Source organism: Danio rerio, chromosome 25 (assembly GCF_052040795.2).
Source record: "Danio rerio strain M-AB ecotype USA chromosome 25, GRCz13ab, whole genome shotgun sequence".
Taxonomy (NCBI): Eukaryota; Metazoa; Chordata; class Actinopteri; order Cypriniformes; family Danionidae; genus Danio; species Danio rerio.
In genome coordinates this window covers 17,530,316-17,549,935 of record NC_141045.1, presented here as the reverse complement: position 1 = coordinate 17,549,935, position 19,620 = coordinate 17,530,316, and the positions used below count along the sequence as shown (strand labels likewise).

The following is a 19,620-nucleotide window of genomic DNA, read 5'->3' as shown; positions in this document are numbered from 1 at the left end:
GTTCGATTAAATGGAGACAGAGAAGAGAACGAAGACCAAAAGAATCGATTCTTCCGCTAATAAAAAAAGTTCTGACTCAAATGATCGACTCATCCGTGAGTAAAGCATCGCTACAAGGCGCTACACATTTTGCAGTGTAAACATTACGTTGTTACTCTTTAGAAACACACCTTTGTCGATTACATTAAGTTAAAGTGTACGTTATATTAGAAACAAATATGTTGACAGTGTAAACAAACGCATTCCTGCGCCAGTCCCGATGGAGGAGGGAATCATTCAGACTTCTGAAAAAGTTGTGTGGTGACTTGAAGACTTCTTCAAAAAAACGTTATGATTTAACGTGTTTGTAAAGCGTGTTAAACATACTTCCCAGCAAAATAGGCATTTGAAACTCAATCACTACCTTCTTTCGCTTTTTTTCTCCTGACAAGAGTTCCACCAAGTTTTCCCAGAAATGAATCATCTTTCTTTCGGGAGGACGGAGACTTTGGAGTCGGAGATTTGGGAGAGGACGGTGATTTCTGCGGGGAAGACGCCATCGGTTTAAACAAACAAAACCAAGGGCAGAAAAGTAGAAATAATAGGATATTTCCCCCCGCTGAGGAAGAGAGAGTAAAATCCCAGGAACTGGAACGGAAACGGAATTCCAGCAATTTGCCCAGCCTTCTAGCTATCCTTTGATCCCTCCCTCTTTTCCAAAGAGACTCCGCGCTGTTGTTCACAAAGTTGTTTAAAGTGAACTGCCAATCATACAGTGAATCCTTCTTTATGACTACTAATATGAACTATATGTGGCAAACATACAGTGAAAAAGTACAAATAAATAATAAATATTTTATATCAAAAAGCATTTAAAAGTGATGTGATATATGCATTAGTATGAATTGCTTTGCAAATGTTCATTTGAAAAATTGGAAATAACAGATTTTTCTATATTTGTATATTTTTAAGAAGTTTATTAAATATTGTATTAATGAAATATTTAGAATGGAATATTCCTCGATTTGTAATTTTTTTTTTTTTAAGTAATAGAATATGCTTTCAAATTATATAAAAGCACGCACATACATAAATATTACTTTAAAACAAAGTAGTGGTATATAAAAATTTACAGAAATGTAATATTTGCAAACTTCAAATTTCATACAGGGTTTATATGGTCATGGAAAAACCTGGAAAAGTCATGGTATTTTGACATGGCATTTCAGGCCTGGAAAAGTTTTAGAAAAACAGAAAAACCTAAGTTTTGGAAAAGTTATGGAAATTATATTTAATCATTTAGCAGACATTTTTGTCCAAAGTGACTTAAGCTGCCGTCACACTAGAGCTTGCAAAATTCTGTCTTACGGCGCTGTGAAAAAGGGTGGAGTTAAGTAATATAATTAGACATTAATAAAAGTGAGCGATTGCTCCATATTTAAAATTTCTTATTTTAAATATCTTCTGTTGGTCACACGCAATCACCTGATGTGATTTTGCAGATAAGAATTCACCAAGCTTGAACTTTCGAATGCAGTGAAATGCGAAACTTGTCGCATGGGCTGTCGCATTTGCATGCCTATGAATGGAAGTCTATGAAACGAAAAGTCTAGTGTGTTCGTTTAACAAACAATAAAGATCATCTAAAATTAGTTTGACAAATATCTGTATATTGGAATGGAGGTTAGTTGTTTTTACTTTTTTTCTTAGCTAAAAACATGCTCTCATTATTAGTGCTGTTTAAGCATCATCTATTTTACACAGATATAAAAATAAATTAAAACTAAAGAGATTGTTGCGTGTTTTATGATATGCTGTAATGAATTTGAATTTTGTTTATGATTTACTACGTATATGTAGACATTACATGAAACATTATGGAATAAAATCACAAAATATTTATGACAGTGATTTTATTCCATATAACATTAGGTCATGAAAATTGACTTGAAAGTCCTGGAATTTTTGTAGTAAAAATGTGTATGAACCCTGTATATATAAAATAAGCATTTAAAAATAAACTGAAAATCTATTTATTTTAAATAAAATGGCAGGTTTAATTAATATTTACAACACCTAAATTGTTTACATTTAATTTACTTAGGTAAACAGAAAGTAAATATTTTTCATATATACACTTGATGTCAGAATTATTAGCCCCCCTGTTTACTTTTTTCCCCAATTTCTGTGTAACGGAAAGATTTTTTTTCAACACTTCTCTAATCATAATAGTTTTAGTAACTCATTTCTAATAACAGATTAATTTTTATCTTTGCCATGATGACAGAAAATAATATTTTACTAGATATTTTTCAAGACACTTCTATACAGCTTGAAGTGACATTTAAAGGCTCAGCTAGGTTAATTAGGTTAACTAGCAGGATAAGGTAATTAGGTAAGTTATTGTATAACGATGGTTTGATCTGTAGACTATCGAAACAGATATAGCTCAAAGGGGCTAATAATTTTGACCTTAAAATGTATTTTTTCTATTAAAAACTGCTTTTATTCTAGATGAAATAAATCAAATAAGACTTTCTCCAGAAGAAAAAATATAATCGGACATATTGTGAAAATGTCTTTGCTCTGTTAAACAGCATTTGGGAAATACAAAAAAAAGAAAAAGAAAAAAAATTCAAAGGAGGGGCTAGTAATTCTGACTTCAACTGTGTATTCTAGATAGTATTATAGTATAAAGAAACACTACTAACACAAATATTATTTTTATATGTAAATGAATAAAATACCATTTTAAAAGGGCTGAATGTTTTAAAAAATATGTAAATCTTTACATAATTAAGAGCCCACTCATTGTGTTTACATTTATTAAATAAATTACACAAGGCAACACACAGACAGACAAAAATAAAACCAAAGCACTTTGTACATTTCCATAAGCACTTCTTGATTCTTGAAACAATAATAATTGCTTTTAATTTAAGGTTGCTTAATAAATCATCTTTATGACAAGAACGAGAGAAATAAACGCTCAACAAACACACTTCATCACCGCCATCAAACTTTGGCCTCTACGGAAACATTCAAAACAAACATCCATGAACAAATTTCAACTAAACAATTAAACAAAACTTAACATCATTGCACCAAGTGCGAACAAAAAGTCCTAACCAATCCTATCACCTCCGTGCTCGTGTGACTTTTCAAAGCGAACATTCATCATTAATAAAGAGGCACGTGTTTTGGTTTTTGGTTTATTTGTTTTCAAGCACAACAAACGGCAGCATTCAATGCAAGCAAATTACAATCGTTTTAAGCTCAAATAAGGCTTTTTTCAGTCTGAAGTGGCTCATAATCCCATTCAGAGCAAGATGTTTAAGTCCAGTGGAACTGATACCCTCTGGAAAGGATCAAACTCTCCAAATCTCTGTCTTCAGCTTTTTCTTTCAGTCGCTGCTCCTCCAGGAGACTCACTAGTTTATCTCGTTTCTCCACCACCTTCATGATCTCCACCAGAATGTTTTGCTCCTCCACCAGTTCGCTTGCACTTTTTTCACAATCTGGAAATCAAAAACAACATAATAATTTCACCACGTAACAAGGTTTAAACATCATCAATTGCATCGTCTGATAAGTGCGAGACTTTAAAAGGCACAGATGATGCAAAATCAACTACTGGAAGCTGTCTGGACAGAACTGTGTAGGTATAGTGTCTTCGCTGTCATGTTGGAGTGATTTAAATTTCCTTGATGTTAAAAATTTCCTGACGTCTCCGTAGTAACGCATATAAACATGTCCACAGAACAGGATTTGCAAAGAAACTGGGCTTAAAAGATCTGTTCCAACTCTCTGTGATCAGCAGCAGATCAAGAAAGAGTTTACGAACATTTTTATAATGTATAACTTTATACATTAAAATAGCTGTGTAATTTATTACCACTGGAATCAAACTGTAACGTGAAATTCGTTGTCTGATAAGTGTGACATTATAATCACATATTACACAATGACACCTGTTGTCAGAAGTTTAATGCAGCAAGTGTTTGGAAATCAAAAACAACATAACATTTTCATCAGGTAACAAGGATTGAATTTCATCAATTCCGACATCTATTAAAGGGGTGGTCCACAATGTAATTTTAAGGCTTGGTTGTGTTTATAAGATGCCAAGCAATGTGTGCTCATGTTTCACTTGAAGGAAATCGCGTTATTTTTTTCATATATCTTACTTTGATTATACACAGCTACTCTGCTAACATGAAAACGACTGTCAAATTTCCTAGTTCCTCTGAAAGGCCCGCCCTTAAGTGACTCTGATTGGTCATCGTTATAATGTGCTGCGATTGGATAATCGGCTCCACGTCACGCCCGTAAAAGCACACGCTTTTCTGCTGTGTAAACATGCAGTCAACCTCGCGCCCGCTCTCTAAAAGTAAAATCTGACAAGTGTCTGTAACATATGAAAATGGGGTGTGGCTCCTTTAATAGCATTTGTGTGCGTCTATATGTGTGTGTGTGTGTGTGTGTAAATGTGTGAACTTTCTGTAACAAGCGCATGTGCGCGGGACTTTCTTTTTCTCTGATGCTCGGATTAAGTTATTTTCTGTAATATATCGTGACAGAAGAATAAAGCACAAGATGTGGGATGCTATGTTTGAGCCTGGATTTATTTTTCTGCTGCTAGCACTGTATTTTTTTTTAACTCAACATGTAAAATGACGGCTTTCATGCATATCCGGAATATGCAGGTGTAAGTAATATGAATCATCCACATATCTTTTGCGACTTCATTATCTGAGATGTGTAATGCATGGAAAAGCTGCCTGAAGACGCGCGCACGCGCACACATAAGAGACACAAACGTGCTGGTGGAGTGTGTGTTTACAGCAGTTTGACTAATAAATATGAGTTTGTAGCTAAATCGTTTGCCCGCAAAGAAGCATTACCCATTGTTTACATCATTGCTACAGCATATCATTAACGCTAGACACTGTACATGTCATGATCAATTTTAACTAATAAAAACATTTACTGGTTGACAGCTTCTGCTTTGAAGAAATTTTAGCCGAATCCAGCACTAAACTGGGAGAGATTCTGGAGCTGTTTTGTCAAATCATGCTTGTTGTGTGTTTTATAATTCTCTGGAACATAACTAATATTGAACTGTAAGCACTTCTGTGTTTGGTTCGTGTCCTTTGGAAGCCCAAATACAGAAACTGACGAAGCTCTGTGGAAACAGCCGTGTTTAGACGCATTTTTAGCTTCATCTCTGCTATAACGTTATATCGCCTCTGGCCACGGGCCTTACCTGCTCAGTTTGGATGCGCAGTAACAAACTTTGTGATCTCACAGGGGGCAGAAGTATTTTTTGTTGTCCCCAAAATTCGTTCATTGTAGGCTTTGCTAAGCTAACTCTGTAAAAACCAAGATCTCCCTTTGCATTGAACTTAGAACTTTTTACATTCAGAGATGTTGTTTATGTTCACACAGCTACATTACACATCAACTAAAGTTTAAAATATGAGATCGTAGTGGACCACCCCTTTAAGCGTGACAATGTAATCAAGTATTACACAACGATGTAGCTGCAGTTCTAATGCCACAAGTGTACAACAGTATCTGTCAGCAAGAGAGGGTAACTTAAAGGGGGCGTAACTTGTTATAGAGGCTTAACTTGAAGTTGTCTAGATCCCAATGAACCATGCAAGATGTCACAACGAGATTTTGTCAGCAAGATGGCAGAAATAATACTTTCCAGAGAACATTTCTCTCCAAATGTATCCACAACCTATCCATTTCATGTACAGTGCATGCGGAAAGTATTCATAGCGCTTCACTTTTTCCACATTTCTTTGTTACAGCCTTATTCCAAAATGGATTAAATTAATTTATTTTCTCAAGATTCTACACAGAATACCCCGTAATGACAATGTGAAAAATGATTTTTTAAATTATTGCAAGTTTATTAAAAATAAAAAACCTGAAAAATCGCATGTACAGAAGTATTTACAGCCTTGTCCAGTGGTTAGCACTGTTGCCTTACAGCAAGAATGTCACTTTTTAAAAGTCCTTACTGGACCAGTCGACATTTCTGTGCAGAGTTTGCATGTTCTCACCATGCTCGCATGAGTTTCCCCCAGGTTTCCTCCCACAGTCCAAAAACATACGATATAAGTAACTTGACCAAACCAGATTGGCACCATAGACAAGCTCTTATATAGTAAGCAGTATAGCTATCCCTATAAACTGTCATTAGCCATTAACAGGTCGAGAGAGTACATCGAGATCTACCTGTACCTCAGCTCAAACTTCCCCTTGCCCTGCTAACAGGAAGGAGCCCAGGGCTCGAGGATCTTATAAGCTCAGGGCTCTCTCTTGGGACAGCATGCCAAATAAGCTTTAATATCAATCATCAGCTAAATGTGAACTCTTGAAATAACATTAGATTTCATCAATTGCTTGTGTCGTCTGATAAGCGCAACATTATAAACAAGCATAACACAATGACAGCTCTGTATTGTTGCAGGTTTAACCTTGCTTGCGTTCAGAAGTCAAGAACAACTTAACATTTTCGCCATGTAAGGAGGATTCAATGTTATCAATTGCAATAACTGAAAAGAACCAAACAATAATAGAGTATTACACATTGATAGCTCTGAATAGTCGCAGGTATAGTGTCCCACGTCACTCGAACTCTAAAACCAAGCAACAAGGATTGGATTTCATTAATTGCGTTGATTAGTTATTGGAACTATTTTTACCACATAAGGTTTGAACCATTGATTTTGTCGTCTGATAGGTACAACATACTCGCCATGTAAGAAGGATTGGAATTATAAGATGCAACATCATATAAGCACAAAACTATAGTCAAGTATTACACAATGACACCACTGTATCATTGGATTTCACCAATTGCGTTCTCTGATAAGCGCAACATTATAATTAAGCATTACACAATGACACTTCTGTGTTGTTGCAGGTTTAACGCCACATGGGTCTGGTAGTCAAAAACAATGTAACATTTTTACCACGTAACAAGGTTTGAATATCGACAAGTGCATGGTCTGATAAGCGTGCCATTATAATCAAGCATTACACAACAACACCTCTTTGTCATCACAGGTTTAACGCCGCATGTGTCTCTGCAGTACACAGAGAGCCGAGCCAAAATAAACGTGTGTTTGCCGGAGGCTGAGAGACCAACCATTGACTTGCAAATGAAGACACCATCACCTTCTTCAACAGATATCAATTCATGTTCACAAGCGTATTACTGTACGGGAGCACTCCAACACGCAATTATCTCATCCTGCATGCAGCGCAGTAAATGAACATTTGGTATATGTGGACTGTTTTCATGATTAATGTAGATTAATTGGCAGCTTTCATATTTGGAAACATTACATTTCCTCTTATGTTGGATTAGATGTAAACTGTTTGATCAAAATACAGTAAAAACAGTGATATTTTCAAATGGAAGTCTAAGTTATCAAATTCTGCCCTTTTTCATTCAGGAGCTGGAATTTTTTACAAATGTGAGTGTGAGCTTACTTGTGATTCTGACTTTTTTTATTGCAATATTTTGAGCTTTAGATCTTACAACTGGGACTTCGATAGATTTTCACCCAAAACATACTTTTATTTCTTGCAATTCTGAGTTGATAATACACAATTCTTTCTTTTTTCTATTAGCATTGCAACTGTTTTTATTGCATTTGTGCATAAGGTTTAAGACACCCTGGAGTTTTTCACCCTGGAGAAAGAATTTTTGTCGGGAGAGCTGTACGAGAATTGGAGAAAGGCGGACTTTGTCTTTTATCAGTTTAGTTTGTCACCATTCAGACATATTGCCTATCAGTGCTGCTGTGTTCGCCTGTTTAAAATCTTCCAGATAATCTGGCAGGGCTAATGGTTGGAATAGATAGGGAAAGATACCTGCCGCACTGCTATCCACTGTGTCTGCATTCAGACCCAGGCATTGAGGAGGAGAGAAGTCTGCCTCATTTAGTGTTTATATAAACATGATTGTGTTTATAATGATATAACAAATTGTGGTTGTTTCTCATTTTATGAGCCAACTGACAGTTGTTCGCTCCTCTCTTTTTCCCCTACTCTATTATCTACGCCCACTCCTCCCTCTGCTTCGTCTGAAAACGGTAATGTGGACATGAAGCATTTTTTGACAAAAACACCATTTTCTAATTTATCTGGATTAGTGTAAGCGTAGCCATTGTAGTCTCTAGTGTAGACAGAGTTTATATTTTGGAATTGAGATTATACCTTACAATTGTGATGTTCATTAATTTATTTTCTTTTTGGCTTAGTCCCTTAATTAGTTTGGGGTTGCCACAGTGGAATAAACCGCCAACTTATCCAGCATGCGTTTATGCAACAGATGCCCTTCCAGTCACAACCCAACACTGGGAAATACCCATACACTTCCACACTCACACATACACTACAGTCAATTTAACTCATTCAATCCACATATAGCGCATGTGTTTGGATTGGAGGAAGCCGGAGCACCCGGAGGAAACAATTGTGATGTTTCATTTTAAATTAAAATGTTCACAATTGTGACAATCCTTACACTCAGAGATTATATCTTGGAATTCTGACTTTTTCCTCATCTCTTGTAATTTTGAGTTCATAGGCCTTTCACAAATTAGATTTTTATGAACTCGCAATTCCGAATAAACTTTTATTGAGACAAACTTCAGAAGTCAAAAATTGTAAGACAAAACTAGCAGGTGCAAGAAAGGAGGTATAAATTGTGAGATAAAAGCTTACAAATACCTTTTTTAAATTCAAAACAAACTCTTTATTGTTTTATACTGTAATATATTTTCTATATTAAATTATATAATATAATATAATAAAATATAAGAGTCATTTATTCCTGTTATTTATAATTTCTTAACATTGAAATATATTTCAATATCTATTTTTTGTTTTAATGAAAAGTTAGTTTTAAGTAAAACAATGCTGACAAATTAAGATTTAAATAAATACAATTTAACAATTTCAATATTACTGTTTTAAGCATATTGCAATCATGAATAAGGGACTTCTTTAAAAATGTATCAGTTATCTGTTGAAATGTTTGCCCTGTAGTGTATGTATTATAACACACTCACCTTCAGTGGCCATTCTCCGTCTAAGGTCTTGCTGTAGTCGACTCTGAGTGTCCTCCAACTCCAGTTCCTGAGCACTACAGAGAAAATAATGTGTAAGACGTATAGAAAAGCATTGAAAAAGCTCTGTAAGAGCCACAGTACTTACAAGATCATGAGTTCAGACTCGTATCGAGAGAGTTTGTTCTTCTCCAGAACCAGTTTGAACCAGGTTTGCAGCAGCGCAGCCTCATCTGTGGAGCCATCGTCACCTGTAATCATAAAATAATCTAAATTTACTACAGTAATACTGACAACTGCTAGAACCAGACTGATACTACTCAGTGCTGTGATGTTGTGCCACATTTGAATTGAATGAGTTTATAAACAAGCTTCTAAGTCTAGTGATAAACAGCTATATAATAATACTAATAGTGCTTAGCAAAGATTAATTCCTATTAACCGCATTCCACATAAAGGTTTGTTTTGACATAATATATGCGTGTGTGTATTATATAGATTATATTTATATATATACACACACACACACACACACACACACACACACACACACACACACACACACACACACACACACACACACACACACACATATATACACATGCTGTACATATATACACACACACAGATATAAATGTGTGTGTGTGTGTTACACACAAATACATAGAAACTACACAAAACAATTTTGTTACATTAATATTTAAATGTATATACAGTTGAAGTCAGAATCATTGGCCCCACTTTGAATTTTCTTTTTTTAAATATTTCCCAAATGATGTTCAACAGAGCAAAGAAATTTTCACAGTATTTTCTATAGTATTTTTTATTTTGGAGAAAGTCTTATTTGTTTTATTTGGGCTAGAATAAAAGCAGTTTTAATTAAAAAAAAAACATTTTGAGGTCAAAATTATTACCCCTTTAAGCTGTATATTTTCTTGATAGTCTACAGAACAAACCATCATTATACAATAATTTGCCTAATTACCCTAACCTGCCTAGTTACCCTAATTAACCTAGTTAGGCCTTTAAATGTCACTGTAAGCTGTATAGAAGTGTCTAGAAAAATATCTAGTCAAATATTATTTACTGTCATCATGGCAAAGATAAAATAAATCAGTTATTAGAAAGGAGTTATTAAAACTATTATGTTTAGAAATTTGTTGAATAAATCTCTCTGTTAAACAGAAATTGGGGAAAAAATAATCAGGGAGCAAATAATTCTGACTTCAACTGTATAATTTGTATTATATACATATATTTATATTATTATTTTATATTTAAATATAAATAAACATCTCCTTAAATATACGCATGTATTAATATATACATGATACATAGTACAAACATTTAAATGGTCAAAAACATTTTGGATGCGATTAACTTTTGCCCAGCACTAAATAATAATTATATCCTAGCATTTCCACATCCTTTTAAACAAAATATTTACATTTTTTATTGTAATATTTAGTAATTTGTGCATTGTGTTATTTTATTACATAATACTATTTAAATAAATAAAATAAATTTTACAATAAAATAAGCATCGAGTTAAATGCCAGAATAGACAACCCGATATTTGAAATATTAAAACAAACCAGACTCGAATAAAATAAAACAATATAGCTTATGCTTTGATTATACAATAATTTTAATTTAATTAAACACACAATTTAATAACTGTTATAAAATAACAAAAATAACAAAAAAAATAAAAAAATTTATTATATATATATATATATATATATATATATATATATATATATATATATATATATATATATATATTATAGGAATATAAATATTTTTAGTTGTGAATATTATTTTATTTTATTTTATTTTATTCATATGACAAAAAAAAACAAAAAACTATTTTGCCTTTACTGTAAAAAAAAAATCCGTTATTTTACTTTTATTTTTTTTTTGGCAGCTAGGTTGCCAAAAAAAAAAGAGGGAAAATAACGACTGTTAAATTAAAGAAATGTACCAGAAATATAAAGTAAAGAACATTTTTGTAATTTAGTGTTCATTATTTACAGGTAAATTATTATATTTTAACAACCATTATTTTACTTTTTTTGGCAACCCAGCTGCCAGAAAAACAAATGCAAAATAATTTTTTTTTAGCCCTATGTCTTCTGTGATTATTGAAACTCCATCCATACTCATTAATTTTTCAAATATTTTAAATGTAAGATCCAAGTTTAATACTTTTGATTCATTAAAACCAATATAATAATCTTTGAGTAAAAGAAAACCAAATCCTCTGATAATTTAGCTAATAGTCTGTTTAATGTAGGAGTCTCCCACACTGACAGTATCAGAGCATTGTCTACAACATACTCCAACTCTCCATCCATTTGGAGGCCGCAAATGTCAGATAACAAAGAACCTATTCAAGAGAAAAAAGCACACCCCGAAGCCCCTCATCTTAATACAATTATCCACACAAAGACACGTAAACAAGGCCAACAATGGACTCTGTCAGGTCAAAGTGCAGCGTCACAAAAGACCGTCCTCTGTACAGTTATTAATAGAACTCAATGAAGTCTGCTGATAGAAGACGCACTGTATTCTTGCTGTCCACCTCACTAAACAGACGTTTTCTGTGTCGCCTGCATCCTTGACGAATCAAGGTCACGAATAAGACGTCGCACAACACACTTAAAGCAGTGCACTTCGATTCTAAAAGGAAGAGTTCACCTAAAAAAAGGTGATTTTTTTTTTCTTTTAGCAGAGATTTTTAGCTGAAACCGTTGTTCTTAGTGATTCATAAAATGCAATTCAATAGCAAGGCCTTGATGTTGAAGTCTTATGAAGAAAACAATCAGTCTAAACATTATTTAAAATAGGGATGCACAATATATTATCAAAAAGAATCGTTATCGCGATAATAGTAGAAGATTAGAAAATAATTTTAGCTGAAACCATTGCTCTTGATGATTTAACAGCTTTTATGAAGTTTTTATGAAGTCAAAATTAGCATCTTTACCATCTTAGCATCAACTTACCATCTTTAATCCACACCATCTTAATCCTCCCCAAAAGTATTTTTTTGCTATTGGCTAGAAAAGGCCCAAAGGTGAACCAAAGAAATTGACGACAACCAATCAGAGTCAGAAAATCTGCTGAGGTTTTCATTCAATCATATGTTTTAAAGACCAAGGGCTCTATTTTAATCTATGCGCAAAGCACATGGCGCAAAAGCATTCAGAGTCTCACGTTCCAATCCCTTTAGGAGTATTGCGTCCTAGTGCATTTGCTATTTACATTGAAAACTTTATAAGTGGAAAAACTGAATGCTTCACTAAAGTGAAAACAGTTAAACAGAACATCTGTGCGAGGATACAGAACAATCCTCCTCTAGTTGGACTCTTTAATTTTTTACTTTACTTCTTTACCTTCATGGAGTAAGGAAACACCACTGAAGACATCCAATAGCCTAAATATTTAATTTCGTATTTTGCTTGTTAAGGGCAAAAATCTGTTTCAAAACTATAAATTCAGTTCCAATTTCCAGCAAATGAATAAATGAACAATTATAATGAAGTGAGGTAAAGTTATATCCAAACACACTTGTTAATGCATACGTCTCTAAAATCCGACAGTTGGGCAAATTAAACTTGTTTTTATTAAAACAAATTTAAATATGCTTAAAAATGCTAATAAATACTACTACTAATATATTATACAAATGCAAATTGTCATGAATTAAAAAACTACAACAGAGCTGGATTTCAAACCGCCTGATATAAAGGTGGCACGGAAATGTTTTGAATATATATGTAGAAAATAATTATTTTTGTAACATTTTAATCCTTTAATACAGTAAATATACATATTTCAATTTACATAGGTAAAGATATTTGTGTATTGCTGTACATCCTGTGTGTATTAAGCTTTGTGTACGCGTTTTGGACCCACATGGGACATTACTAACGCACTCTTTAAATTACAAAAACTCTGCACTGGACTTTATACCAGCTTTTAGTCTGTCAATGGCACAGGCTATTTAAGTTGTCTCAAAATAGCAATGCGCCAACAATCCTACTTAACACACCTCATTTTCAGACCAGCACAACCATGGAGTCCACATGGATTTGCTATTTAAACAACTTGCCGCAAAACGTGAAAACGAAATCTGCGCCCTTTTGAAAATAGCAACAAATCACTTCATACACGCCTAGCACCTTATTACACTGGGTGTATGATGGAGCCCTAAATGGTCGCCACTTTTTTTTTTTTTTGTCTGGATTGGAATTAATTAGATCTAATAAATAAAATTTACTTATTTTAATATCATTAAATAAAACAAATGCTTTAAAGATCATAGCTAATAAAAATTGTGTTTTTCAAGGGAAACGTTATACCGTCACTCAACAACACCATCGTGCAGTCCTACTTTACAATATGATTTTCCAAAGGCACAGATCATCTTTTGATCATATCCATTTATTTTAGTCCTGATGGTTTGCATTTTGATTTTGAAAAGCCATGTTATTACATTTATTTGTATAATTTACGATAGATGTTAAAAGCTGCCATGGATGACTGGTGCAAAATTTGACTGAATGGATAAAAATCTTAATGTTTAGCTTATTTTATCTGCAGTTTGTATAGATCTAAATGTGAATTTGAAAATATCAACAAAAGACAGGGAGATTGCACGTGTTATGTCTGCACATCACAGCAAAGTTATCACCTCTTTCGAAGAAATATAATGTAGCTTTGATTTGCAAAGGTGTTTTTTATTCATTTCACAGGGCAGAGGTTGAAAGCATCTTTCTTTATGCGTGCAGTCTCTTACCAGAATATACTTTTTCTAGCTCAAATAGGTGAGGGCATACATGCACGTCTGCTGCAGAATATTTGAATATATATTTCAAATGGTTTTTATTCGAATGCCAGTTGTGGCATGTGATGTTTTGGAATGTCCAGGGGAATAGGAAAAATGGGTTTAAATGCAGGTCATAGGTCCAGATATTGGATATATGTATATGATTAGGGCTGTGCAATATGACCATATATATCACATGGACAAAATCAAAAAAAGTCTATCATTTCATATCATTTATGCTCTATCATTTATATCATGGTGACACAAAATACATTGACAGAAACATGAATATGAAAGTGAGGTAGTTGCAATCTTAAAGTACATTGATTACAAAAAACAGTCTTTTTTTATGTTGGACCTGTAATCGTTAGTTTTTGAGAAGTGTTTTATTAATATTTATTTTATATTTCTACATTTTTTATTAAACATTTGCCCTGAAGATATAAATAAAGAGAAAAATATGCTCACATGATTTGAATAATTCCATTTTTAAAAGTAAACACTTTAAATGTAAACAAAAATAGTCCTTTATCTATGTGGTCAATCTAAACTATTAACAGCTTGAATTTACAGAAAGGGTCCTATACCAAATATATACTGTATGTCACTATCAGGATGTGAGATGATTATTTTTGTTATATCGCCCAGCCCTATAGCTGATGTTAAAGCCCATTTAGATGTGGCTCAGTGTATTTATGGACAAAAAATCTGATAGGGTGTTGATTTTTTGTTTGTTAGTTTGTTTTTACATGAATGCAGCAAATTAGTATTAAGGCCAATTTATACTTCTGCAATGAGTCTACAGCCTAGTCTTCACACAGCCTTCACCATACCCTGATTTAACACTCTCAAAAAAATTAAACTACACCTCGCAACGACGCAGAGCCCAAGATCTGTTATTGGTCAGCTTGGTAGTAAGGATGAGAGTAAGTAGGGCAGAGAGCCATGGAAGTGGATTGAGGCCAGTGGCATGAGTGTTTTACAAGAGTTGAATCCCATAGCACAAACTTTTGTTTTGCATTGATGTGTATACAGTGCTCCCTCGTTTATCGTGGGAGTAACATTCTAAAAATAACCTGCGATAGGTGAAATCCGTGAAGTAGTCAGCTTTATTTTTTACAATTTTTATAGATGTTTTAAGGCTGTAAAACCCCTCACTACACACTTCATACACTTTTCTCAGACAGGCATTAACATTTTTACAATTTTCTCTCTTGTTTAAACACTTTCAAAGTTCAAACTTTCGTAGAAAAATGAGTCTAGTATTATAGAATCCAAAGACTAAAACTTGTTGTCAGGCGCAAACATTGATCGCTGTCAGCAAAAGGTTCATAAAGCTTTTTAGCTTTTGTACAGATAATGTTGACATTAAGTGTAATGGTCTTTTTCCTGCAATCACTGATCCAAAAAGCAAAAGCAGACTTCATCCTTAAAGGGGGTCGCACACCGGAAGCGCCATACACATGACAATTGGAAGTAAACATGGACAAATACATTCACATGTTATTTAAAATGAAACTATTTAGATGGCGCGGCAAAAACATGAACATTGTCCTTAGTCATAGATAGGCACCAACTTGCGTCGCCGGTGTGCGTACCCTGATAGAAATCTATGTTTGCATGGCACTGTGGCGCATCGTGGTATGGTGCATACAGTATGCAACCTGCTTTAAGATGATCTTGCTGCGGAAAGTTACAACTCTTTTTGCATCCTAGTTGAAATTCACACTGTTAGCAATAGAAGATTTATGTTATTTTGGCAAGCTCAACACATTCTGTAAGGTACTTGACTTTAAAAAAAAAAGTCAACTCTGAGCAGAAAAAGGGCGTTACGTCAGTCACGTCTTTTTCATTCTCCAATCAAATGAAAGCATAGGCAGGGTGTTTGTTGATGTGACAGCAATGTTTGTGTTGTCAAGACAACTTTGGAGACTTTTGGTCGCTGTTTCAAGTTATCCAGAGCTGTATGACTTTACAGATCTTAAATATCACACTATTATTAAATATTACAATTATAACAATATCAACAGCAACGCTCGTGCACATTACGCAGCTGGTTCAGTTGATGCCTAGTAACAAAGTGCACCTGCCTCTTTTTTTCTTGTCAACAACAAAAGCAGTGTGGTGCAACTCAAGTTTTTGGAAGGTAAAAGCTCGTTCAGTGTGATCGGCCTCATATGGTGTTGATTTTTTGTTTGTTAGTTTGTTTTTACATGTATGCAGCAAATAAGTATTAAGACCAATTTATACTTCTGCAATAATAGTGCACGGCATAGTCTTCGCACAACCTTGGAGCATGAACAAGATCACTGTGGTTAGACGCACGGTAAAAGTGTAATTATTAAATTACTTGAATGACTTATGTATTTTTATTATTGCACTCTATTTTGTATCAATTTATTACATTTTTTTTTACTATTAGTATTTTCTGTGTGTGCTTTTTTATTTATTGAGTTTTATTATTTATCTGTATTTACTGGATTTATGATAGAAACATCTAATTACTGTAACTGCCTCTGTTGGGGAGAGGAAAGGAATCACAAATAATACCCAGCCGATTCCGTCATTGCCTAGCGATATACTGTAAAAAGCGCACCACACTTCTTTTTCGCGTTTTCAGAATGCAAAAGCGCGTTCAATGTTATCGGCCTCATATAAGTGCCCGCCTCTTTTTTCCCTGAATGGATGTGAGCTACTAATTGCTTACTAAATTTCAGAAGTGTTATTTTAGCTATTTAAAATGTTATTTTTGAGAAGTAGCAACACAGAATGCAGAAGTATGATCCTAATGCTGTTGGACATAAAGGAGCAATCACTTGATGCTGAAGTATAAATCGGGCTTTAAATGAGTGTAAAAAATCATATTTGTGAATCCACAATGGCACACATTTAAGGCTGTTGTAAGAGCTGTTTGGCGAAGCTGTGAACTAAAGGTAATAACGCTGTAAATAATGTTTATTTTTTTGCACAGACTGATTATTTCAAATCTTAAGACCTCAGCTTATCATCAGGAGCCATGGCTATTAATTAGTGTTGCTTTGTGTTTTACTCCCAAAGGTTTTTATGAATCACCAAATGCCACAGTTTCAGCAAAAAATTAACAATTAAACCTAGAAAGAAAGATGTCACCTACATCTTCTAAATGTAAACAGCAATTTAGTTTTTTGGGGGTTGAACTATTCGTTTAACTTTACTACTACAGAAGGCTTCAGATAGGAGTAAAATTGTGTTGCTGCATTTGCAAGTCGTTTCATTTGGTTTGTTTATACAGAACAATGTGTTTTTATGATGTTGTTCGTCAAAAGAGGAATTTCTACTTGGAAACCGGGGAAGTGGATTTCTAGGAGATGTTAAAATTCAATTTACAGTCTTTATAATTAGAGCTTAGGGCTTTCAAAATATGATTATAAACTCATTATGCAGTATGTTAAAAGGCTGCTGCGATTTGGCTTTTTTTTCTCATCGGAACGACTTGTTGCCTGTAATAATCCCCACGTAGATCAACATTCAGCAAAATAATGAAACATCACATTTTCAGCTCATTTCGGAGGCACTTTTCCCTTTCTCTGCCTATTTACAGAAGCCATTACCTCTCCAGTCATTTCAACATCATTTCGACTCTAAATGGCCATTTAGTTCCAATGCAAATCACTATTATTTGAATCTCTAATTTTCCCCCTCTTAAAAAAAAAAAGTCCAACAATAAGGCAAGCAGCGTATTTTCGCAGGTCGTCTTTGTGCACATGCCATATGGATCCAGAGGTTAGTTTGATTTATTATTAATGTCACGACAGGGTTCAAAATCTTTTATTGACTATAACACTAGACTTACAATACATACAAGGCCAAAAATAAATAAAACAAAATAAATAACATAAAAATAATAATATAAAAACTAACCCTACTTAGGGGTTAGTGATGTGACATTGTATATTCATTCATTCATTTTCTTGTCGGCTTAGTCCCTTTATTAATCCCGGGTCGCCACAGCCGAATGAACCGCCAACTTATCCAGCATGTTTTTTACACAGCGGATGCCCTTCCAGCTGCAACCCATCTCTGGGAAACATCCACACACACACATCCACACCCATACATACACACACGCACACACACACACACACACACACACACACACACACACACACACACACACACACACACACACACACACACACACACACACACACACACACACACAACGGACAATTTAGCCTACCCAATTCATCTGTGCCACATGTCTTTGGACTGTGGGGAAAACCGGAGCAAGAAATATGGGGGAAACCCACGCAAAAGCAAGGAGAACAAACAAACTCCACACAAGAACGCCAACTGAGCCGAGGTTCGAATCAGCGACCTTCTTGCTGTGAGGGGACAGCACTATCTACTGCGCCACTGCGTCCCCACATTGTATATTCATCATATCAATCATAACAGCTTTTTTTCCATTATATATTTGTCGTCTTCATAACAGTCAACATTGGGGTGTAAAAATACATGACAACGATAAGCTTCAATACACAGCAAACATTAGAAAATATTGACAATAAAATAAAAGGGTTCCTCTATTAAAATCAATCGGCTATTCAGAAATTACATCAAGTTATAAAATCTCTCTCATTCTGTTTTTAAAGTTTAAAGTTACTGTAGTTATCTAGCGAAGAGCAGCAAATGAATCTCTCATTTTGTTTTGTTTGATAACAGAGGTGTCACTTTGAGAATATGCAGATCTATGGGTCAATGAAAGCATTAGATTACTTTAGTGACCGTTTATGCTCATTTAAGAGGAAATTAGTTGTGTTTAAAATAAAACACACAGGGGGGACATGTTTATATATTATTGAGTGTATTTGTCTGTTTAAACACACACCCAAATCCTAAAGTGTCCACTTTCACTCCTCTTTAAATGGTGTGCACAGAAGCTGATTTGTGTGTTTACCAGTATAGAGCACGTTCGTCACTCAGCGCTAATATATAGATTCACTTATTTAGGGGTGGCATAGGCAGAGCTACCATCGACGCACAGCTTTAATGGAACGAAAGTGAATGCAGATGTTTTTATATTCATTTCAACATGCTTTCAAGCCAAAATAAAGCAAAAGCACAATTCTCTTGAACGGCACTTGTCACATACCACATATCACATTTGAGATCGGCTCAGTATTGGGGAAAATACTTAAACAAGATCATAGCAGGATAAAATATGGGAGAAACTTAGAAAATATGGGAGAGTTGACAAATATGGTTGTTCATTGTTGTAAATGTGCACCAACTCCGACAAGTTATGGAGAAAAAAAAAATGTTTTCATGATTTCATATAAAATACATAGCACTAAAATATGACTATAAGTGTCCAACAATGAAGAGAAATCGCTATTTTTATATTGTTAAGAGTTATTTTTTTCTTTATTTTTGCTATGTCACACTGCAGGACATTACTACAGTGCAGTATTAAAATCTGAAAAGATTAACAGGAAGTCCATACCGAGACACCCTATGAAGCCACTCCCTGTTGACTTCCTCTGCGACAGTAGTCAAACCAAAGCAATAGTATATATAATATTTATACATACATATACAGTTAAAGTCAGAATCATTAGCCCTCCTGAATTATTAGCCCCCCTGTATATTATATGTATATATGTAATATATGTTTGTATATTTTTCTACAATTTCTGTTTAATGGAAACAGATTTTCTACACATTTCTAAA

At 34.2% G+C, this 19,620-nt stretch overlaps 2 protein-coding genes across 16 annotated transcripts in view; both read right to left on the bottom strand.

The window, feature by feature from the left end:
• The window catches only part of parvaa (parvin, alpha a), a 28,563-nt gene extending 27,895 nt beyond the window's left edge, over positions 1 to 668 (bottom strand). Inside the window, 1 exon segment of the mRNA NM_001002872.2 lies at positions 404 to 668. Within this exon segment, the coding sequence (NP_001002872.1) occupies positions 404 to 539 (136 nt within the window). The 5' untranslated portion in view covers positions 540 to 668.
• A 2,073-nt stretch (positions 669 to 2,741) lies between these two features.
• Positions 2,742 to 19,620, bottom strand: part of mical2b (microtubule associated monooxygenase, calponin and LIM domain containing 2b) — a 135,484-nt gene continuing 118,605 nt past the window's right edge. For 13 of the 15 annotated variants that reach the window (XM_087311067.1, XM_087311074.1, XM_087311075.1 and 10 more), the window contains 3 exons: positions 9,223 to 9,325; positions 9,078 to 9,151; positions 3,178 to 3,497 (listed from right to left, as the gene is read on the bottom strand). In XM_087311067.1, coding sequence (XP_087167193.1) covers positions 3,313 to 3,497; positions 9,078 to 9,151; positions 9,223 to 9,325 — 362 coding nt within the window. In that variant the 3' untranslated portion in view covers positions 3,178 to 3,312. Of the gene's footprint in view, positions 3,498 to 9,077; positions 9,152 to 9,222; positions 9,446 to 19,620 lie in introns of all 15 variants that reach the window. The other 2 variants (NM_001271913.3, XR_015525827.1) reach the window with 2 other exon arrangements.